The sequence below is a fragment of the Rhineura floridana genome, chromosome 7, assembly GCF_030035675.1.
Source record: "Rhineura floridana isolate rRhiFlo1 chromosome 7, rRhiFlo1.hap2, whole genome shotgun sequence".
NCBI lineage: Eukaryota > Metazoa > Chordata > Lepidosauria > Squamata > Rhineuridae > Rhineura > Rhineura floridana.
In genome coordinates, this window is record NC_084486.1 from 3814204 (window position 1) to 3838656 (window position 24453).

General features: G+C 42.5%; 2 protein-coding genes across 10 annotated transcripts in view; both read right to left on the reverse strand.

The window, feature by feature from the left end:
• COG3 (component of oligomeric golgi complex 3) overlaps positions 1-15162 on the reverse strand; it is a 115779-nt gene extending 100617 nt beyond the window's left edge. For all 3 annotated transcript variants that reach the window (XR_009763878.1, XR_009763877.1, XM_061634728.1), the window contains exons 1-4: positions 14856-15162; positions 9700-9846; positions 9151-9212; positions 3590-3755 (exon numbers count right to left, since the gene is read on the reverse strand). Coding sequence is in view for 1 of the 3 variants with exons in the window: in XM_061634728.1 (XP_061490712.1) it covers positions 3590-3755; positions 9151-9212; positions 9700-9846; positions 14856-14999 (519 nt within the window). In the remaining 2 variants the exon portion in view is untranslated. The remainder of the gene's footprint in view (positions 1-3589; positions 3756-9150; positions 9213-9699; positions 9847-14855) is intronic.
• Positions 15163-22018: 6856 nt separating this feature from the next.
• CBY2 (chibby family member 2) overlaps positions 22019-24453 on the reverse strand; it is a 31554-nt gene continuing 29119 nt past the window's right edge. For 5 of the 7 annotated variants that reach the window (XM_061634733.1, XM_061634736.1, XM_061634732.1 and 2 more), the window contains exon 2: positions 22019-23147. In XM_061634733.1, the coding sequence (XP_061490717.1) occupies positions 22136-23089 (954 nt within the window). In that variant the 5' untranslated portion in view covers positions 23090-23147 and the 3' untranslated portion in view covers positions 22019-22135. Of the gene's footprint in view, positions 23148-23757; positions 23818-24298; positions 24318-24453 lie in introns of those variants that run through there. The other 2 variants (XM_061634735.1, XM_061634734.1) reach the window with 2 other exon arrangements.

The following is a 24453-nucleotide window of genomic DNA, read 5'->3' on the forward strand; positions in this document are numbered from 1 at the left end:
GTCCATTGAAACTTCTTCTTTCCCCTTAAGCAGTCAGTCAGAGGAGCTGTTAATTTGGAAAACCCTGGAATGAACTTTCTGTAATATTTGGCAAACCCTAGAAAGCGTTGTACATCCTTTTTGGTAACAGGCAGGCCCCAGTCCAATATACAACTTACTTTCCCTGGGTCCATTTCCACTCCTTCCGCTGAGATTCGGTACCCAAGGAAGTCCAAAGACTTGAGGTCAAATCCACATTTCTCTAACTTGGCATACAAGTGATTCTCTCTCAGTCTCTTCAGCACCGTTTTCACATGCTGATCATGGTCTTCCTGGTTCTTTGAGAACACCAGGATATCATCTAAGTAACAAATAACATACGTGTCCAACAGGTCTCTAAACACGTCGTTCATGAACTTTTGAAAAACTCCTGGACTTCCACAAAGCCCGAACGGCATGACCAGGTACTCAAACTGACCATAAGCGGTCAAGAACCCCGTTTTCCATTCATCTCCCTCCTTCATTCTGATCAGATTGTACGCTCCTCTCAAATCCAGCTTCGTGAAGACTTTTGCAGAGCGCAGTCGGTCAAGCAGCTCTGAAATCAGGGGCAGCGGGTAGCTGTTAGGGATGGTGATCTGGTTCAATGCGCGATAGTCGTTACAAGGTCTGAGTTCCCCCCCTTTCTTTTTCACAAACAATAGTGGCGCTCCAGCAGGGGACTGTGAGGGACGTATGAATCCTTGCCTCAGGTTTTTATCCAGAAATTCCTTCAGGGCCTCCCTCTCAGTCTCTGTGAGCGAGTAAATTTTCCCCGATGGGATGCTGGCTCCTGGCACGAGATCAATCGCACAGTCGTAAGGGCGGTGGGGGGTAGAGTCTCTGCCTCTTTTTCATCAAATACATCTCTGAATTCCTCATACTTCAGCGGCAGGGTCACTTGCTCGATCTCCTGCGCTGCCGCCGCCAAGGTGTTCTTGATTCCTTCGGGTTGACAGTTCTCCTGACAATACTGTGAGGTGAACCACACCACCGCCTCCTTCCAACTTATCTTGGGTTCATGCTTTGCTAGCCAGGGCATTCCCAGAATCACCTCAAAGTTCGAGAGATCTGACACGTATAGCGAAATGAACTCTTCATGCCCAGGGATTTGAAGTTTCACTTCCTCCGTGGCTTGTGTCACCCCTCCTGACTTCAGGGGTCTCCCATCGATGATCTCCACAGATAGGGGAGCGTCCAGTTTCCACCGGGAAATTCCATGACGCTTGGCTAGCTTTGCATCAATAAAATTTGTGGAGGCTCCACTGTCAATCAAGGCAGTAGAATTAAACACCACTCCTCTGGAAGTTGTAATCCGAATAGGTAAGACCAACACCCCTTTTGAGGGAGGTTGGATCGTTGGAGGGCCTTTATGCAACGCGGTCCCCAGTCCACCGGCCTGCACGTGGACTGGGTGTTCTAGTTTCCCGACGGCTCGGCTTTCCCCCCTTTCAGTCCACAGTCTCTGGCCACATGGCCCGGTCTTGAACAATAAAAGCATAAACGTTCTCGACGTCGTCTTTCCTTTTCTTCTTCTGACAATCTTGGCCTAGCCCCTCCCTGTCCCTCAGTTGCATTACCTGCCGCTCCTGCAGTGGAAAGGGCCTTGCTGCGGGATGCCGAGGCTGAGTATCTCGGGACCTCCTGCTTCTTTTCCAGGCGTCTTCCTTCCATCCGGTGATCTATCTGTAGGCATAGCCGGATGAGCCCTGGCAGGTCAGTGGGAGGGGTGGTCCTGGCCAGCTCATCCAGGATTTCAGCATTTAATCCACTCCGGTACATAAACATCAAGGCGGCATCATTATAACCAGTTTCCTGGGACAAAATTTTAAAAGCATTAGTGTACTCGGAAACAGTCCCTTTAGCTTGCTTCAGAGCGCCTAGCTGCCGCGCTACTGTTTCAGCTCTTTGCGGGTCTTGAAACATCTTGGTCATCTCCTGTATAAATCCTCTGCATCTTCTTAAGACAGTATCCTTTCTCACGAGATATGGAGTCACCCATTTTGCAGCTTCTCCCTCCAGAAGGCTAATCACGAAGGCGACTTTAGCCCCATCGACTGGAAATTCTGTGTGCCTGACATCCAGATATAATTCACATTGTGCCACGAAAGTTGCCAACTGATCACTCTGTCCAGCATATTTTGGGGGCAATCCAATGGGAACCTTTACTGCGGCAACTGGAGGGGCTGTTCGCATCTGGTCTATCGTGGTCTCCAAGGCTTGATTATCCATTTTCAATGCCTTGACGGCTGCTAGCAGGGCTTGGACATCCGTCTGCAAATCAGCTACCTTAGTCCTCAAGAGTTTCACTTCTTCCGTCTCGGAAGTGGGGTTCGTTCCCCCCCCCGCTCCCTTTGACATCTTGTCCCAGTCAAGTGAAGAGAGCGTTGAGGGTGATTGAGGTGGCTCTGTCAAGCTGTCAGGCCCAGGATGAGACTCAGGAACCAGACCAGGGGTTGTAAGTAATTCCGTTTTTATTAGAGTAATGTCCAAACAAAGACTGTGTCTTCCCATGAAGCAGTACAGAAATACAGGTCCTGCGGCATTGAGAGAAAGTTGACAGAGCAAGGGGCTGCTTTCCCGCCGGTTCTTTAAGAAGGGGCCAAACGGGCGCGCAATCTTTCACTCCTCCTTAACTGCTCCTCAGGCACTACCCGCCTTCCCCCCTTTCTCTCTTGTCTTTTCAAGTACCTTCGTGTGCGTGGCGAAGGGGGAAGCATCGGCCCCTCCTCTTCTGAAGGTTCCGATTCCAGTATGGGGGATGGGGGGGCTGATGGTAAACTGACTCGCGGCTTTTCTGCCTTGGGCAGCCCTCCCTCTTCCCCTTCTGTTCTGAGCTTCGGAGCAGGGGAGGCGTGGGAATGTCTAGGGAAGATTCTGAAACTCCACAGCTCTCAGGCTCTCCGTTGCTAAGCAACCCTATCTCTGGCATTTCCTCTGCTTCGTCTTCACTCCACTCAGGCGAAGTTGCTCCCCCTCCTCTCTGCCATCCGTCTGAATCCTCTTCTTCCAACCCCCCGGGACCCCAACTCTGCCTCCCGACACTTTCTCAGGAACAGGAACTTTAGGTGATTTGGTAAAACTTAGCATTTATATAGCAGCTAAAAATGCTTGGCATGTATTTTCTTGTTATAATCATGACAACATAGTCATTCCTAGGTATGTGAGATATCAATTCAGGTACGTACAATCCTGAAACTTTAAAATGTGGAAAGAATGGAAGTCGGGCTATTTAATTGGCTCTGCTGAGAGACCTGCTGCCTTTGGTCAATCTTCAACTTTCATCTAGTGGCATCAGGCTACCTGAATTGTTTACAGTTGGTTGTTATACGAACTGTAAACTTTAAGAACTGTTGCCTAAACTTGCTTTTTTCCTCTTCCCTACCCATCCTTCCCCCCCCCCCTTTAATTTTAAGCCTGAAGGCAGACACTGTCTTATTATTGATTTTTGTAAATTGTTCTGGGAGCTTTTCTGGCTAAAGAGTATGATAAAAATGCTTCAAGTAAATAAATGGTATGGTTACATATGCTTAGGAAGTTGAAATGTTTTTCTAATTAAATTTGAGGTTACCTGCTCTTTCAATAGCTGTTCGCAGGCTTCATGCAGTGTTCCTGTCTTGGTTGAAACAAAGAGATATTGCTTCTGTAATGACTCCAGGTGCTGAAGGGCACTGTTTACATCACTCAAGATAGCATCACATTGCTCTTCAAATCCAGACAAATAAGCCCTCGTGTGCCTAGAGAAATAAAAGTGTACAGTTAAATAAAGGCACACATTTTTCTTTTGTTCTGATGGAAGGATTCCAATGCATAATAGCATTGGAAATATCTGTGGTTACATTATACAGCCACGAGAGTGACTGTATACTATAGTCAGCAGGGATTTTTCACATTCCGCAATGTTAAATGGAAAATACCCCTGCATGCCATTCTGAGGCTTCCCATAAACTCATTTCAAAACAAAACCTTACAAAACTTATAGTTCTGAACTCAGAAACGCTTGCTTAACAACCCTGTCAATTTTCATGGTGATACACAAAACAGTCAGAGAGAATCGAGAGTTCAAAGTCTAAAAAGAGAGAAAAAAACTCAGAGCCCTTTTGGACTTTTTTCTGCGAGTTCTCATAATCTGTTGAAATTCATTAAAAAATCAGCCATGTTCACAGAGTACCTGTAATCCTAATACTGACCTTGCCCCATACTCTGACCTTCCTCTACTGCAGTTTAAAAGTTAAAAAAATGCCTGGTTGATTTTTAATTAATTTAATAAATTTTGGCTGGAAGCCTATTATACTGGGCATGCTCAGTAAGGACCAACTGTCAGTGTTCTAAAAGCCTCACAGCTGATGGGCTTGGCTAATCAGAGGGCCACACCAACACCAGACTTGATTTCACTTGAGACAGTCATGGCTTCCCGCAAAGAATCCTGGGAAGTGTAGTTTGTGAAGGGTGCTGAGAGGAGACTCCTATTCCCCTGAGAGAATGGTTAACAGTCAGCCACTCTGATTGAAGGTCTGTGAGAGGAACAGGGTGTCTCCTAGCAACTCTCAGCACCCTTCACTAACTACACTTCCCAGGATTCTTTGAGAGAAGCCATGATTGGCTTTGAGGCCATGGCTTTAAGAGAATCCATGATAAATTTGTTTAAATTGTTTTTAAAATATGTGTTTTTAAATTTGTATATTTGTTTTTAATGTTTTTAGTTATTGTAAACCGCACAGAGAGCTTCGGCTATGGAGCAGTATATAAATACACGAAATAAATAGATAAATAAATAATGATTGTCCAAAGTGTAATAGAGGCCTGGTGTGGATGTGGCCAGGGACAGCTTTGTTTTAAATTTGGGTGGGAGGTAGGGTTGCCAGGTTCAGGGCCTGAGACTAATCCTGTATCTTTAGGAGAAGAGAAAGTCAGCCAAGTGCAGGTGTTCTTGCAACATTGTAATGGGAAAAACCACAAGGTAGAATTCTCCCTTCCCCCTGCCCAACTGTGAAAGATACAGAAGACGTCTTGGTTGGCAGGCCCAGCCTGGTTAGTTTTACCTATCCTAATCATGACTGCATAGGAGTATATCCGATTCAACTCAGTAATCATACAAATGATCAGACCTGCCTTTTCCCTCCTTCCCCTCTCCTCTCCCTTCCTTCTTCCGCCTTCCCTGCCCACTCCAGCCCTACGTCCCTCACCCCAGTCAGTTTTCCCTATCCTAAGCATGATTGCACGGGAGTAAATCCCACTGAACTCAATAAACATGCAAACGACCACATCTGTCCTTCTTCTCCCCTCCCCCTCCTGCCTGCTCCCATCCCAGTCCTCCCCTCTGCCTTTCCACCCCTCCTTCCTCCCCCCCCTCCCTTCCCCATCCCCTGTGGTCAGTTTCACCTATCCTAAGCAGGATTGCTGTGTGTGTGTGTGTGTGTGTGTGTGTGTGTGTGTGTGTGTGTGTGTGTGTATGTATGTAAATCCCACTTAACTCAATAAGCATGCAAATGATCAATCCATTCTCAGCAAACTTGCACAGGATCCCATTTCTTACCTCCCGGATTAAAAAGCAGGGAAATTCACTAATAGGCAAAAAAACCTTGCGGTTTAAGAATATACCTATAGCCCACAGATATTTCTACCAAACTTTAAAAAGCAGGGAAATTGGGCAGCTATAGTGAATGCACCAGGGGAGCAGGAGACCTGACCTCCTCTCTGAGATATTGGACTGCCCTACAAATTGGTCAAAATGCAAACACCGTTTGGGTTGGTCTTTCACAGTCCAATCCACTTGCTGTGTAGCTTGCAAGAATTTGGTAACATGTGCCTCTGAGCATATGGTGAGTGGTGGCAACACCTGTAATCAGCCCAAATAATAGAAAGATATGTCCAGTGCTGATCTTGTTTTAGCCAGGAGGAAGCAACATTATTAAGACAGTTGATATAGTTCAGATGGTCACTTTAAATATGTCTGATTTATTTTGCAATTTTAGTGAAGTTTTCTATAGGAAATCATTTTCTTTTGCTTTTGTTTCTATGAATATGTGAAGTACAGCAACACTTCTATCTTCACCATCATATGACACTGACCAATAAAAAGGCTTTGAAATTAATAAAAATAAATTTGACACAGATTTCTAGGATGAATAATGAGGGAAATAAAATTGTCTAGTTTAGATTCTCTGTAGAAACATTAGTAACACAGGAAAGAATATTTTTGGTGGCAGTAAAAGTCCATTTCCTGACCCATTGGGGAATCTTTCTATGCTTCCTATGCTTCCCCCTTGGCCCCCGGTTTCCACCTCGGAAATATCGGAGCTAATTGTACAGCTCCGCCCTCGCAAGGCCCCTGGCGGAGACATGATCCCTCCAGAGGTCTTTTTGACTGATGCCAACTGGTGGGCTCCAGTATTAGCCGTACTGTTTACGCATATAAACTCAACTGGTGACCTTCCCCCAAGCTGGCGATCTAGCATTATTGTTCCCATTTTCAAAAAAGGCAACACCTCAGATCCTCAGAACTACAGACCAATTAGTCTCCTGGACGTCGCCTCCAAATTGTATGGACGGTACCTTCTAAACAAGCTCCTTGAGTGGGAGGGTAGTAATTCTATCCTCTATGAGGAGCAGGCAGGGTTTAGAAAGGGCAGAAGTACTGTCGACCAGGCCTTGGTTTTGCAGCATCTCATCAATAAAACAATCAGGGGTCCAAACAAATCTTTATACGCAGCCTTCGTAGACTTTACCTCAGCCTTTGACCTTATAGACAGGGACCTACTTTGGCAAAAACTGGCTGGGACCAATATTGATAGGAGACTGTTGTTCCTGATTCGGACCCTTCATCAGGACAACACCCTACAGGTTCGTTTAGGCCTGCAGGGCACTCTTTCCCGGGAGGTTAAGATTTCTAGAGGGGTAAAGCAGGGTTGCATCCTGGCCCCCTTCCTGTTTAATTTCTTTGTCAACGATATTGTCCCTGTAATGGCCTCTCCCTCCTTTTTTCCTCCCTCGGTTGGTAATCGTAAGACCCCATTACTCCTTTATGCCGATGACTTAGTATTGCTATCCCTAAACAAAATTGGCCTTCAAAGGATGTTAAAACATCTAGGTGCCTATTGCGTGGCCCAATGTTTAACACTCAACTATACCAAAACTAAGATCCTGGTCTTCGGCAGGAAGAAAAAAATTTCCAGCTGGACCTTGAATGGGCACCCCTTGGAACAAGTTCACCTATTTAAATACTTGGGCATCTGTTTCACTGAGAACCTTTTTGGAAGGCCCACATAAAATCAACCAAACTGGTAGGTGCCAGATCCATAGCACAACTCAGAAAATTCTTCTATGCTAGAGGGGGCCAATTGGTTAATCCCATGATCAAGGTCTTTACTGCTAAAATTACAGCCGCTATACTTTATGGGGCAGAACTTTGGGGGGAAACTGCTAAGAGGGAGATAGAGACCCTACAAAACAAGTTTCTGAGGCAGACATTGGGCCTCCCCCCTGGAACACCGGCAGCTCATCTCAGAGCGGAGTTTGGTCTTCCCTCGCTCACAGCCAGAATTGATCTTGCCTATTTCAGGTACTGGTGCAGAGTCTTTAGGATGGCCGATCAATCACTCACTAAATCATGCTGGTTAGAACAACTTACAAAGGGGGGGTGGGCCTTTGGCTGCCAGGCAAAGCTAGAGATGTATAACCTCACCATAGGGGAATATTTAAGTCTAAGCCCCCGAGCCCTTAGGAACTGGGTCTTTGATCAGGATGCGAGACAGGATCGGGCATCCATCGTAGCCACCCCATTTTCTAGCTGGTATCCCCTATTGCATGTTAATCACGCCAAACCACATTATTTCGAGAAGCTAACATTTGCCCCTGTCCGTAGAGCCTTTTCGGAACTAAGGTTCCAGCTGATGCCCTCTGCCTATTTAGACGGGAGATTCTTGGGCATTCCAATTGACGAACGGAGATGCATCTTGGGGTGCAATTCAGTGGAAGACATTGTTCATTATTTGTTAAATTGCCCATTGTATGATGAGCCTAGACAGAAATTCTTGGCCCATCATATTTACACCTCAGATAAACCCACCCAGGAACCAGTCGTGGAGCTTTTATGTGATAATCAGAATGACGTGACGTTAGCCGTAGCCAACTTTGCGTTGGCTGCCAGGAAGCTGCGGGCAACCCATATTCAGAAATATAAAATCTCCTGAGCACTTTCTTATTTCTGTACTTTGGCTCATTTAATTTGCATGTTGTTTTAACTGTAACTGTTACTGTTAAATTGACAACATTGCAGCCGATCCTGTGTCGGTGGCCAAGAAGTCGCATGTGGCTCATATGCAGAATCATAATATTCTTTGAGTATTTCTGCACTTCTGTATCTTGGCCTATTTTAATTCTATGTTGTTTTAATTGTTAAAATTGTTGTAGTTTGCAATGGTCTATGGCTGAATGCAATAAATCGAACTCGGAAAATTATAAAATACTGTTCCATATAGTTTCCCATTTTCTTTACTATCCATCCACAGCACTATCCTTTCATAATCTGGATTCCCAGTAGTTTAACTTTGTTCTGGATATCTCCCAGGTTTCCCCCCCTACACTCTTTTTCAATCCATTCCATGGCCCACTGCAATACATTAGCTTGGAAGTGTCACTTAAAATTGGTGTTCCCATTCCTCCTTCCTCTTTTTTGTTCATCCTACAGGATGCTAAACTATTGGAATTTTGCTATTTTTAACAAATAATTAAATGGAACATAAATTAACACAAAAAGCAACATTTGTGTGGCTAGCTGAACACTTTTAAGGGCTTATTACATTTTTTTGTTATTTTGTGCAGGACTGGCTCAAGATATTTCTTTCTTTGTGATCAGACAAACGTTTGCATTTCTTTCACTGAGAACTCCCACTAGTCAGACGTACACAAAAGATGTCTGGCTGTCTGATAAGGAGAGTGAGGAGTTTAGTCATTTTTCTAATCCAACCAAAGGACAAAATTCCAAATGATCTGATTACAAATGAAACAGATGGAGAATGAAAGCAAAGCATAAGACACATACAAAGTAAGCAAACAGGGATGGACATTCTCACAGGATGTTTAATATGTCAGCATGCCTTGACATTCAAAATTCAACCAAGACACATATACCTGTACTTAGCCCCTTCATCGTGATCCATCTGGGAATGGAGCTCACCAAACCACGAGAAGAACTAGAGCAAAGAAGGAAAGAGAGCACCGTTCATTCCAATGAATGTCTGTTTAAAGTCTGTTTTTATGATATTTTAAAGTGTTTTTAGTGCTTTTGTTTGCCGCTCTGGGCTTCTCCTGGGAGGAAGGGTGGGATACAAATCAAATAAATAAATACTATTATTTTAAAAATAAATCAAAAGCAACTGTTTGAACAGTAGTCAACATTGTTCCCATCTCTAAAATAGCTTCTCAAGGACTGGACTCCAGAGTGCTGCAGAAGGCAAAAGCTTTCATAATAAATCATAGTTCTCTCTGTTCTTTGCTACTGTTCTAAAAAATAAATGCTCTAAAAGTCTGAGCAATATTTGATCAAGGTGCTTTTTTTTTTTTGGTCTTGTCAAATCCCAACCCCACTTAATAGATAAATGTACAAAATTAACATTCCACATTAGTACCTTTTGCCTTAAAATTAGAGGAGGTTTGATTTTAATGTTTTGGTTTTTTTACCTGCTGTGCCGTTTGAATTCTTTCGTTTTCCATACCCAAGGTGGAGAACCCTTTCAAGAGGACGTCCTCTGTGGATTCTGGCATTGTGGCTGTCAATGTTACAGTTAATGACTGTTGACCAAGACTGCTCAAATCTTCAATAGGAAGCTGGACACAAAATAATTGTTTAACAAAATGACTTAAATGACTGTTAAATTGTTGTAAAACTCAAGAAAATAGTTTCTTCATTACTTATTTGCCAACACTGAATTCTGCAACCCAAAGTTACATTAGTTTTTTCTTTTTAATCTGATGGATTTTAAATGTTGTATTAGATGCTTTTAAAAATTGTAAGTTGCTCTGAGACAAAAATGTGGTTGTAAGCAACAAATAAATATAATAAATAATAATAATAAATTCAAAACTAATTCTCAATGTCCTGTGTCACTACTGTTCATTTAATTTTAAAAAGGTAGAAACAAAAGCAATGTATAGTTTTTTACACCATCAGGAGTACTGTAGCCCTGTTGTGATCCACTGCTAGTTCAACCCCAAAGATCTAGTTTAACTTGCTGTTCTTAAAGCTAAAATAAAATACTCTTTATTGGTGTCCAAAGTCACATACAGCTGGGCAAGAAGAGTATTTTGTTAACAGAAGGCAGGAGTCTGGCAATATTGGGCAGTCAGCATTCCACTTTAGACATCCCTGCCAATATTTTTGTAGGATGGGGTTAGTGTAGATTTATGAATGAACATCCCTAGTGAGTAGACAAAATCCTGTGCCATTACACTAACAACCAATATCAAATGTGCAAACAAGAAATTCAAAACGAAAACTATGTTTAAAACTTCCTTCAAATGCGAGACATATTTTACAGAAATGTGCATCAGCTGTGTATGCAGCCTGAATTACAAGGCCAATACGGGTGAATCAGGTGAGGTTTTCACATGCCTCAGTCATATTGCGCCATTAATGAGGCATCTTGAGTCAGATCAGACTCCCTGAAGTCCTAGACTGCTCTGTAGGCTTCGGTGCCCCCAAAATGTTGCATTTAAAATAAACTGTTTTTTTGGTGGTGCTGTTTTAAGTGAAACCAAACTTAGGGACCCTTACCTGGGAATACATGTTTTGGACTAAACATGTATAGGATCGGGCTGAAAACCAATTAATTCATTTCAAAGGCAGCTTTGATTGAAAGCTGTACAAATTGACTACTCATATGGGAAAAAATCTCTTCACACAATGACTGCTCCTCCTATGGATGCTCAGCAGCAGTACAAAACTTTGACACGCAACTGCCCAACTTAATTAAATAATTAAAGAAACCAACAAGGGAAGAGCTGTTGTCATAATTAATAATTTGGAGTCCATAAGAGAAGCCAAGACACAACTTTCCAAAAAGTACAGACTCCAACACTAAGATTCCACTACTGAATACCAGAAAGAGGTATAAACCTGACAGTGGAATTTCCTACAGCTATGCACAACCAAATCTTCACGGATACATACCAGAAGCCTTGACTAGGGTGGGTCCACCACTCAAAATACACAAATCAGGCAATCTGGAACTCCATAGTTTTGGGTATTAGCATATTGCCATATGGACAGGACATATGAATTCTCAGGACATATGCATTTATTTATTTATTTATTATTTATTTATTTATGTGATGCTACTGACTTCCAAAGGAAATTACAATTCACAAACAATGTACCAGAGAATATCATCCTACCTTGGCCACTGGGGCCCTTTACACCAAATTCCACCAAAAAGATGGAGGAATATCATCCATGATGCTACTGTAGAACATCTTGTCACCAAATTATGCCACTATGTACTTGCTCACAATTATTTCACTACTGGTAATAACACGCATCTTCAGATCAATGTTACCACCATGGGGTCTCGCATGGCTTCACAGTAGGCTAAACATCTTCATGGCTGACTTAGAACAATGCTTTCTCAGCTCCTGTCCCCCCAAAAAACTCTCTTCTACCCAAGATACACTGATAGTACCTGTATCATTTCAAGTCATGGGCAGAAGGCACTTGAGAAGTTCTGCCAGGACTTCAACAACTTTCACCCCACTCCATCAATCCGAGTCTAGACCAGTCAGCACAGCAGGTGCCTTCTATAGACACTACTATGGAAGTACACAATGAACATATAAACCACCTGTTATGTAAATTTGTATAGATATTAGCAGAGATCGTTAGCGATCTGAGATGTGTGTGTGCCAGTGTATGTGTTTACCTAAGTAGCAGGCTTTTACCCTGCATTGAGATCACTGAGACTAAGATTTAGTAAAATAAGAAAAGCTGCTTTATAGAAATACATAGTTGATAGGAAAGACATACCTAGTTCTAACTAAGTTGGAGACGTGAGAGTTGCCCTTATGTCTCAGGAGGGAGAGAGCAGAGACAAAGATGTCTCCTCTCTCTCAGACAGTCGAAGAAGAGAAGAAGGAAAGGGTGGAAGGAGGAGGGGCAGATAAGCTTCCCTAAGCATATCAGTCTAAAGACGGAAGGAAGTCAGTAAGAGCATCATAGGTAAAGGTAGTCAAGCCTACCCATCTGAAGGACCCTATCTCCCTTCTGGAACATAAACAAAAGAACAAAGCAAGAGTTCCTTTTCCAACACCACCATCTTATTTTGGAAACCTACAGACTGTTACATGCTTTCAGCTTCCACCCAGAACACACCACAAAATCCACTGTCTACAGTCAAACCCTGAAATACAACAGGATCTGCTCTGACCTGTCACACAGAGATTCACAATTTAAGGATGTACACCAGGCTTTTCTTAGACTACCATGGAAATGGAAATGCACTGCTTCAAGTCAATCCCGACTTATGGCGGCCCTATGAAAAGGGTTTTCATGGTAAGAAGTTTTCAGTGGGGTTTTACCATTGCCTGCCACTGAGGCTGAGGCAGTGACTGGCCCAAGGTCACCCAGTGAGCTTCATGGCTGTGTGGGGATTTGAACCCTGGTCTCCCAGGTCGTAGTCCAGCACCTTGACCACTACACCACACTGGCTCTCTAGACTACCATATCCATCCAATAAAGTGACAACACAGATCAACAAAGACAGACTGATACCCAGTACTACAGGACAGACCCAAGTGAGAAAGTGACAGAATACAACTTGTTGCTGTGGATGGCCCCAAGTTAAAATCTTTTCAATGTATCATCAAGCTCTATAGCAGTGGTTCCCAAACTTCCCCCCCCCCATGGACCACCTGAAAATTGCTGAGGATCTGGGCAGATCACTTAATGACTTTCCTGCTGTTGTAGCAATTGTAATAGGCTGTGCTAGATGCTGTAAGATTTTTAACTGTATTTTATTGCTTATTTCTTATATTGTATTTTATTGTATTACAATATTGTAATATAATAATACAATATAAGAAAAAATAAGTAATAAGATACAATTAAAATCATTATGAATATTTAATGTGGACATGCCACGGACCACCTGAATAATGAAACTTCCTTCTCACAGGCCATGAACAGTAGGCCTGTTCTTATTTACAGAGAGACCCATAAACAAAAATCGCTTCTCACTAGCAACAACAGGGCACATAACAAAGACACAAATGCAGAGTATAGAGCCTGCAAAAAACAAACAAACACTACCAGATGTCACATCTTCTCTGGTAACATTACAGACCTAATAACATCAGCCATAACATCAGTGTTTCGTGCATCCACACATCTTCCAATATATATTGTTATCTGCCAGTAGTTCTTTTCTGAATTACTAGGGCAAATAGACTAGCCTCTACATAAATAAATCAGTGGGCATAAATCTGACAACAGAAAGTAGTAGGAGAACATTTCAATATACCAGTACATTTGGGTCCAAATAAAGATAGCTTCGGCTATGGGGCGGTATACAAATGTAATTAATTAATTCATACAGGTTTGCTATTCTGCTGCAGGTGTTAATTCACTAAGGAATGACAAGATGTTTCTATTGTCACCAATCATTGCGGCTATGAAAGGTGACAGTGCTCATTTTGCATAAAGTTGAGCTCTAATTGTCACAGAGTGTACTTTCTGTATTGCCATTTAACTCCAACCTTTGTATGTTCACCCTAATGCATGCTCATATCCACCTGACAACTGAAGATCTCACTCTATGTGAGATGAAGTGGTTCTCTAGCAGACAAAAACTTGTCTCAATAACATTTGTAATTCTTTTGGGAGCCACCTGACTCCTTTTTTAAAAAAAAAACTTACTTAGACTGTGAATCACTTGAGGACAGAAATAGGTGTCTGGGAAAAGTGTTGTAACCCACCCTGGGCTCATGGGAGAAAGGGGGCTATAAATTAAACAAGCAGGACAACATGCGAACCCTACAAGCCTTCTATATTTAATATTTCCATCCTCCTCTTCCTTGAAGTGGCTCTAGGTGGTGTATATGAAGTTGATCTATTTTTATTGTCCAACAACCTTGTGAAGTAGATTAGGCTGAGAGAGAATTACTTGCTCAAGGCTACATTATGGGCCCATTATATATGTACACAAAACAATACCCACATTTATTTTTTATAAAAAAATGGCACTTGGATTTTGAGCAGAAAAGTGGGGGGAGGACGAGGGGAGAGAGGATAACCTTTTCTCCACCGGCAAATTTTCCAGCTCCACAAAGTGTAAGCTTCTGAGGGCAAGACCCTGTTTACAAAGTGGCACACGTGACTATCAATGTATCTATACCATCCCCGTAAGCTTACACACATGCTTCTCTACAACTCCTCTGCTCAAAGTTTCAGAGGTAGCCCATCAGACTGCTGTACAAATTTGTGTATAAGTGTTTGACTTAAGCTGGAGAGATGCAGGTTTAATTCTCTGCTCAGCCATGAACTTGGGCCAATCGCCGTCTCTCGACCAAAACTACCTCACAGCGTTCTTAGGAGAACTAGCGGGGGGGGGGGCAGGATTTTCACTACCCTGAGGTGCCTGGAGGAAGGGTAGGCCAAACAGTTTAACAAATAAGAAGGTCGTTTTCGTCACAAAGTTTCGTTGGCGACCAGCCATTTAATCTGTCTACCTACGTTCTGCACTCTTCGGCTCCCCACGGCTAAGTTCCGCCCGGCGCTTCCCGACCCCCGCCAGGCAGGATGATCATCATTATCATCAACGGCTCCCGATGCCTCTCCCCACACTTACCTCAGCCGGGGCAGGCAGGCAGGGTAACGCATCACGCAGTTCAAGTACAGAGTCCTGTTGCCGCTCAGTGAGGGGCGCCAACGGCCGCAAGGGTCGCTCCCAAAGGCTCAGCCGCTCTCTAGTTTCACTGGACAACTCCGCCATTCTTTTTCGGCAGACAAACTTCACGGAGGTGAAAAACGGAGAGCCAAATGGAACTAACGCTGCACACAAACGTTTCTGAGGGGAGAAAGAAACACACTGGCGACACACAAAACGTCACTTCCACTCTTGACAGGAAGTGGGTGTCATCATAGAACTATAAGCTTTTGAAATGTGAGAGAACAAATAGATGGGTTTCCGGTTTCAGTAGAAATGCTTAATTTTTTGTGTACAAGTGCCGGGGCGGAAGTGACGGTTATACTATTAGGACTCAAGCTAGACTTGTAACGTGTTTCAGTAGACTAGTAGATTGGTGGGTTTCCGGTTTTAATAGAACATTACTTTTGTTTACCGGGGGCGAAAGGGGAGACTGCCCATTCAACAGAAAAAAACTCAAATTTTATGGTGGCTATGACTGGGCAACAAGTGTCATTCCCCCCCTCCAAAAAAATGAAAACAGGTACCAGCAAAGAGGTGTCGCTGCTCTTTCTAAACCAGGCTTTTTTTTTTCCCGTAAGAGACATTTAATATTTTTCAGTATGTCTAACGATACATGTGGATAAGTCAACCGATCACTCTCCTCGTTTAAAAATGAGTCAATGGAATAGGACGCTTCTGCGTGCAATTGAGCGTTGGGCTTAACCTAGATACCTGAGGGGCGAATTTGAGTAGATTAACTTTGCTGCAACCTGAGAAGTGTTTAAAATGGGTGTTTGGGACTTGAAACACCCATTTAAAACACTTTTCAGGTTGCAGCAAAATTCATCTACTCAAATTCTCCCCTCAGCTCCACATCTGACCCACTGTATTTACTAGCCATGTCTATGTCACAGCACTTGCAACATAGGGATAGCAGCACTAGACTACATGCTAGGTTTATTTGTTTATTTAAAAGCATTTAGAAATCGCTTAATATTTAAGAACTATAAATGGTGTACAACTTAAAGCAATAAACAATATCATTAAAACAAAAATACAACATAAACCAGTGAAACAGTAGCATAATAGCATATAAAAACAGGATTTCATGGATTCAAACAAAAATCAGGGTCTGTCCAACTGTATAGGTCAAGGAGAGCCTGTGCAAAAAGATAGGTCTTTACAAGCTGAAGCAATTGATGTTTGCTGCTTCATGTATGGCACAGGGAGTGGTATTCCATGGTAGGGAAAACAGCAGAAAATGTTACCAAATTCTTCCAAGCTACACAGGAAGTGGATTGGACTGTGAAACCCAAATTGTGTTTGGATTTTGACCAATTTGTAGGGCAGTACAATATCTCAGAGAGGAGATCAGGTCTCCTGTTCCCCTGGTGCATTCACTATAGCTGCCCAATTTCCCTGCCTTTTAAAGTTTTATAGAAATATCTGTTGGTTGTTCAGTGTGTGGATCTCTTTCCTTATCATCAGTAAATGTTAGTTTTGCAGTTCAAGTTCACGTAAACAGTACAACAGGTGATGATGTAAAGTACCTTTCATACTGCGAAAGCATTACACTATTTTATTTATTCATTTATTTATTATTTGATTTATATCCCGCCCTTCCTCCCAGCAGGAGCCCACTATCATCATCAACAACAACAACAACAACTAAAACAATGTACCTGTACGAGGAAGCCTTTTCACCCATGTATACTTTGTATGCTGCAGGATGCACTTTTAGCTGTGTGTGAAAATTCATTCTCAACTTTGACACGTGCTGACACCATACAGGCGTTCAATGCCTCATCAGAGAAAAGCAACCTTAGTAAACTTGGCTTTTGAAAATAACATTTGAAGGATGTTAAAGTGAACAAGTTTGCAGAGAAATCAAGGTGCATTAGACTTCATTAACAGTTCCGATCATCATGGTAGAATGACTGGCACAGTATGTATTTCCTTCCTAGTCACTATTTAGTTTACACAACTATTTTGCATGTGGAAAATACTGTATTTAAATTGATTTGCTTTTTTGTAAACTTTAGAAGTCATAGTTCCAAATTAAAATGCATAATAATAATAATAATAAATTGTGGTTTATTTTTGTCATTTCCCTATGAAAACTTGTTTTCCCAGAAACCTCTTTCATAGTGACCAAAGCACCAATCCTTCTGCCCCCAATGCCCCCAATTTTTGTCTCTGCACACCCAATGAAAATTATCTTGCTACACCTCTGGATTTATATAAAGTTGCTGTATGCTAACAGATATGTACAGATGCAAATGTACGTAATATTTCCCTATAATTTAAACAGAAATACAATACATCTCACTATAGTCAGGGAAACTGACTAAGTGATCTGTATGCGTCCTCTCAGTCTGCTGCCAGGTTTGAATTCTTGATTGGCAACTTCAAGGCCCTTGCTATCCCTTCTATTCAGTTCCCCTCTGTTCAGCACTGGTTAGGCCTCATCTTGAATACTGCGTCCAGTTCTGGTCTCCGCACTTCAAGAAGGTGCAGACAAACTGGAACGGGTTCAGCGGAGGACAGCAAAGATGATCGGGACTGGAAACAAAGCCCTATGAGGAGAGACTGAAAGAACTGGGCATGTTTAGCCTGGAGAAGAGAAAACTTAGGGGAGATATGATAGTGCTCTTCAAGTACATGAAAGGTTGTCACAGAGAGGAGGGCCAGGATCTCTTCTCGATCGTCCCAGAGTGCAGGACATGGAATAATGGGCTCAAGTTGCAGGAAGCCAGATTTCGACTGGACATCAGAAAAAACCTCCTAACTGTTAGAGCCATACGACAATGGAACCAATTACCTAGAGAGGTAGTGGGCTCTCCAACACTGGAGGCATTCAAGAGGCATCTGGAGAGCCATCTGTTGGGAATGCTCTGATTTGGATTCCTGCATTGAGCAGGGAGTTGGACTCGATGGCCTTGTAGGCCCCTTCCAACTCTGCTATTCTATGATTTTTATGGTTCTTGTTTATCTTTAAACCAGACTTGGACTGGGCAGCCTGTTAGAGTGGCCTTTGAAAACAGGATTGTCCTCTCATCAGAGCCGGTTCCAAAGGGCGGCTAGGTGGGGCTCTGGGCAAGGGCCCCTGGAGTTACAGGGGCCCCGGCGCTCCCCTTCCGCGATCCATGGCAGGATCACTACCGCAGATCGCCCGCCATTCCCTCACTCAACCTACGTGCACGCATCCCTGCCATCAACCAAGATGACGGCAGAGGCTTTAGCCCCTTTGGGAAACCTCAGCCGCCATCTTGGTTAAGGGCAGCCCTGAACACGAAACTGCAAAACACAGCTGAGAAAGGTAGGTTGAGCTAAGGAATGGTGGGCAATCTGCGGTAGCGATCCTGCTGCGAATCGCGGAAGGGCAGCGCCGGGGCAGGCTGGTGCCCAAGGGCCCCTGCATGCCTGGGGCTAGCCCTGCCTCTCATAACTCTTCAAATGGATGAACTGTCCTCTGTAAAGTAGAATCCAGGGCCACCTTGCTCCTAGTTTGGATCATATACTTGAAGATGCTCTGTATCAGGATTGTTGCAAGTTGCTTAAAGAACTCAGGGTACAGTCCATGGTATAAATGTGCATAAAATTTGCATATGTTATCATACAGATCTTAGGTTGGCTTACACCAAATAGTAAAATCTGTGATTTGTTGTAATTGACTTGAAGGCATATAACAACTAATGGCAACCCTATGAATCAGTGATAAAACCATTTAAAACAGTTATACATATACAACAATAATAACTCAGCAGGTGAGGCACACAACAGCATCTGTTCATATCACTTTACCTCCTCTGAAAGCCAGGATAAAAGGATGCATTTTTAACCCGCACTGAAAGGTCTGCATCAGATGCATCTCTGATGGGAGGACATTCTACAGATGGGGCAGCACCATAGACAAGGACCTCTGTCATCATTGCACTGTGCGTTTACCCTGGTAGTGGAACCATAAGAAGCACTTCCCCTGTAAGTTGGTAGAAAGAATGACATTCCTACAGGTATTTGGGCTTTATATGTCAGTGTTAAGACCTTGAATTGGGCTTGTAAGGATGTAGGAACCAGTGTGAAGTCTTCAGAACCAGTGTTATGCAGTCCCACCTAGTTGTGCCACTCAGCAATCTGGCAGCTGCATTCAGGACTACTTCCAACTTCCAACCTGTTCTTCAGAACATGTTGAACACCATTCACTCAGGCAGATGAACCACCCACTTAATAGTACCTCTGTCTTGTCTAGATTGAGCTTCAGTTTACTGACCAAATCGAACAACTAATCCATTACCAAATCCAGCAATTGATTTTAGCACTCCCACTGCTTTGCTTGAATTTAATGAAGGGGAGTTTTGTAAGCTCCCACAAACCCTCAGAGCATTTTACAGTCTTCTTCTGTCTGAGGACAGGGCTTAGAACTACTCTTGGCCCAACTCTGGGACCTAAGAGCCCAGTTCATCATGGGGAGGATAAAGAACAATTCTCAATTCCCTGACACCCATCCTGAAGTTCTACAAATCATTCATACACCAAACCTTCGGTAAAGATCCAATTCCTGCCCTGCCCCCTTTCTTCTTTCTCTGCGGATTATAAAACAGAAACAGCTTTTGTTTTTCTAAACCTACTGACGTTCAGTACACCTGGGCTTAATTCCCAACAGCTGGTGTGGGTGCCTTATCACATGGAGAAATAGAGTTGGGCATTATCTGCATATTTATTTATTTATTTGATTTATATCCTACCCTTCCTCCCAGTAGGAGCCCAGGGCAGCAAACAAAAGTACTAAAAATGATCTAAAACATGATAAAAACAGACTTTAAAATATATTAAAACAAAATATCCTTAAAAACAAATTAAAACAAACCATCCTTAACCATCCTTAATATATATATATATATATATATATATATATATATATATATATATATATATATAAGCTTTAAAAATGCATTTAAAAGCAATTCCAACACAGACAGAGTCTAGGATAAGGTCTCTACTTAAAAGGCTTGTTGAAAGGTTTTCAGTAGGCACCAAAAAGACGACATCTTCCCCAAATCTCCAGATGATCTCACTCAGTGGTTTCATGAAGCATGGATAGAACAGAACCCTGTGGAATCCCATAGCATAGATACCATGGCATCTAATAGACGTCCCTCAGCACCACCTTCTCAAATCAATCATTGAAATATGAGTGGAACCATGGAAAAGCAATTCCTCCAACTCAGACAGCCTCTCCAGAAGGATACCTTGGTTAATGGTACTGAATAAGGTTGCCAGGTTCATGGCCGGAGACTGACCCTGTGTCTTTAGGAGAAGAGAAAGTCAGCCAAGTGCAGGTGTTCTTGCAACACTGTAATGAGAAAAACCACAAGGTGGAATTCTCCCTTCCCCCTCACAACTTCTAAAGATACAGAAGACCTCTTGGAGGCCAGGCCAGGCCTGGAGTGCATCTATAATCCTGTGAAGTTTTAAGTGAAGTTCCATTTTGTATTATGTCACTTTTCCTTATTGATTCAGTTTATGAGTCAGCTTTCAGCAGATCATGACATTGTTCATTTTTAATAGATAAATTCATAAATGTTGTAGTGTAGTTTACATTTTTAAGTACAATTGATTTTAATGTTGTTTATATGTATACTTTTACAGATTACCCTTGACAAAGGGTTTTTTGATACCCGAAACGTGTCAGGCTGCAATAAACAATTACCACTTTCATTTTCGGTTGGTTGCTGGCTCGGCACATCGAGGGCCTCCCTCTCAATATCTTCAGTTACAACACCTTTGGGTGTCTATTTATGGACCACCTGCTTTGAGTGCTTCGGCATTTGTGAAATCATTAGAAGGAATTATTTGATTTCTTCAGATCCAATACAACAAGGCTGTTTACAAATGCTTATTGTGGCATAATACAAAATGGCTGCCATGGGAGCGTGGCATAACACAAAATTAGATAGTTGACATGATAAAATTTTACCCATAATTGTATTTCTGAGGAGGATTCTGGCCGCTATTCCTTCTAAGCAGGGGAGTCATGTAGACAATAGTGAATAGAACTGCTGTAGCAGACTGAACATGTGCCAAAGATACTGATATTGCAAGAATGCATAGAGGAGTGTAGCTAGTATAAGGGAAGAGCATCACAGTGACATAGAATAATTGGATGAATCCGTTGCGATGGCTATGACGAATGTAGGGGTATATATATACGTCTGTACCCAACCGCCATTTTTAGTCGAGTTATGTACTTTGCTCCAGTAAAGTGCTTTGCTGAATAAATAACCTTAAAACAGGCTTTGGTTTCATTATTGAGTCTCCTCCAAAAAGAACCTAGTCATAAATTCCATGATATCCATACTAGAAAAGGCTTGACCTGCTTACTTTCTGCCCACTATACAGCTGTTAAAGGCACAAGAACCCTGTTTTTCCTCAATGCTAACCCTAAATCCAAGCCTAGGCTGCTATCCTTTACCCGCTTATCTGGAAGTGAGTCCCATTAAACACAAAGAGACTTACTTTTACCTGCTGAGGCACCCGTGAAGTCCTTCGTGAATGCCATGGCTCATGTGGACAATGGGTTGGTGCCCCTGGTTTAAACTAACCACTGTGCATTGTTATGTCTGACAATGACAAAGTATGGTTAGTTTAAATTATGGTTTATTAACAACAAACTAAGATCAAGCCATGGCTTCTGTTTCCAATGAAACTTAATCTAAATGTAGTTCCCAGTTTAAATGTAATAGCAACTGAGGTTCCAGTATCCTCCTCTGGTACATACTGGAAGAGGAGAGGAAAGGACTTAATACTTGAACCTGAGGCTTCGGCATGCTCATGCTCATTCATGTAGTGTTAAACTGGTTTTGTATTATGTCTGAACTGGAATTATGAGTAGCTCAAATTCAAAAGGTGAGATTCAGAGAGCTGAAGCTGAGCAAATAATTGCAAATAATAATTAAAAATTTAAAGCCTTTCTTAGTATCATTATTCTAGTTGTCATGGTGACTGTGGAAAGTGCATTTCTGGATCTCTCTTGAAGTGTTATGTAAAGCACTTTGTAAAATAAAGGTGTAATAATTTGAAGCCTTTGTAAAAACTCATCACTGTTTTCCTGAATCCACAACAGAACTTTATTCAGGGTTATGTTGCAGGAGAGAGAGAATTCTACAAATGTGAACTACCAGCTATTCAGCCTAACATCTCTCCCTGCAGCTACTCAGGTTTCAGCAACTCTCTGGCTTCTTCAGTACATTCTCTGACTCTTCCACGGAAGCAAAGGAGTTCAGCTCCTCATGCAGTAGATCCATCTGAGTAATAATCTTACAGACAGCACCTTTGATGGCATTTTGCTGAAGCTTCAGTTTCTTGTTTTCCTCCCAAAGTATTTTGTTCCCTCCTTGGATAGTCTGGAGGTCCTCTTTTTGTTCCAGAAGTGCACGGTTCTCTCTTAGGAGGAGCAATACAGTTTCATTCAGTTTCTGGACAGCTTCAAGCGTCTCACTCTCCTTCAATGGAAATAAGGTTTTGTTTCTTTCCTGAACTGGTAAAGTCCTGCTCTCCTCTTGGATTTCCTGGATAGCTTCAATTGCCTCAGCCAGTGCAGGCTTATTACTGGTATCCTGGGCTACAATTTTACTGGCTTCCTGAGCTGGGGTATCTTCCTTTGCTAATAACTGAGCAGATTGCTTTTCCTTCTGGAGGAATTGGGTGGATTTCTTCTCCTCAGGGAAGACCTTCAAAGCCATATTCTTTTCCCGGAAGATCTGGAGGGCTTTCTTCTCTTCTCTGAAAACTTGAAGGGCTTTCCCCCCCATATCATCCTGGAGTTCTATGATTGGAAGGGCTGCTAAAGGCTTATTTTCTTTCTGGAGGATTTGCTGGAGACTCTCATCATAGATAACCTGAATGCCCTTGTTTTCCATCCGCAGGGCCTGCAGGGCCTTATTCTCTTCCCGGAGAACTCTGTTTTCCACTCGGAGGGCTTTGTTCTCTTCCCAGAGAGCTTTGTTCTCTTCCCAGAGGGTCCAGTCATTGTGCATCTTCTTGCTGGAATGCTTCTGGCGGGCTTCCATAGAGGAAGAGAGTGCCGATTGAATATAGGTTTCATTCACCCACTTGCCATCTAGGAAGATAAAGGTGTCATCGCTCAGCTTGACCCTTGGTGGAATGTAATCCATTTTTACCTTCCAGCAGCTGCATGCATTGGTTCAAAAGAAAGACTGAAGGGCTGGATTCCTGCATAAAACAAAGAGATACACAATATACAATTTTCTTAGCGGTGCAGTAACAGCTTTATAGTTTAAAGCAGTACAAAACTCTGATATTAATACTTTAAAAACAATAGACTAGGAATCAAAGTACATTGCATTAGTTACAAAAGTTAAAACAAGAAATTATTTGAAATCCAGCAAGGAAACAAAGCTGTTTTCCAGTTAATACAGGGGCCCTTTCCATAGCCGTAGCACAACCAAACTGTCTTCACCTAAGCAATCCAGTACCTGTCTACTCAGAAGTAAGCTCCTTTGGATTCAGTTGGAACTTACTCCCATGCACGTGTGTATTAGATTGCAGCCTGTTTGTGAATTCCTTATTGAAGTACCTTGTGTCTGAAGAGTTTATAAAGTGACTTTCTGGAGGAAGTGCCTTGATAGTTTTTTGCATCCATTTTGACACTAAGTTGTAACTACTGATCAGAATTTTCTGTATATGTAATTTTTCCTCACAACATCACAGACACCATTAATCACCTTGCCAGTTCATTTGGGGCCAAACTAGACATGCACTTAAATCCCTAGCAGACAGCTACGTGTCTCCCCCCCCCCCCCGTGTATGTGCACTCCCTCACCAAGGCTGAAGTGGAGATTGGGAGGTCCTGCAGAGCTAGGAGCCTTATGGAAAAGAGCCCCCATTGGCATCTATTTGCTCCTGTTCAGGAATCTAACCAGCTTTATTCAGAGGGCCTCTCCAGTTGACCTGTTTATTGAGCATTCGTCCTGGGGTGCCTCCAAACTGTCAGTATTTTGTGGGAAGAATTCAAGCTTATACTGAAACTTTAGGTTTGTAAAATTAAAGTGGATTAAAATAAAATTAAAGTGCATTCAGTCACCCTAGCCCAACAAATCTACTTTAAAAACAACACAGAGAGAGTCTGCAATTTGGAAAGAGATGGGAAAATGCATTGAAAAGTATGGGATGAACAAATGATTAATGACAGGATGTGTAAACACCCTGCAGCCAAAGCAGGATGAATGCAAAATGAATGCTCATTGTTATATAACCACCCATAAACAAATCAGAATGAATGCTCAATAAAGGCCAGAGATAGTCTAACCACAGGATAGGTTTTGTTTAAGCAAATCACAATGAATACTCCATAAACAGCTCACCTGAAGGAGCCCCTGATTTGCTTGCACAAAACTTACATGGAGGTTAGATTATAGTCTTTATTGTACATTCAGACTTAAGATGGCCACGGCGGCCAGAGGAGCATGTCTTTGTTTCCCCTTCAACAAATTAGCAAAAAAGTTTGTTTAACAGAAGC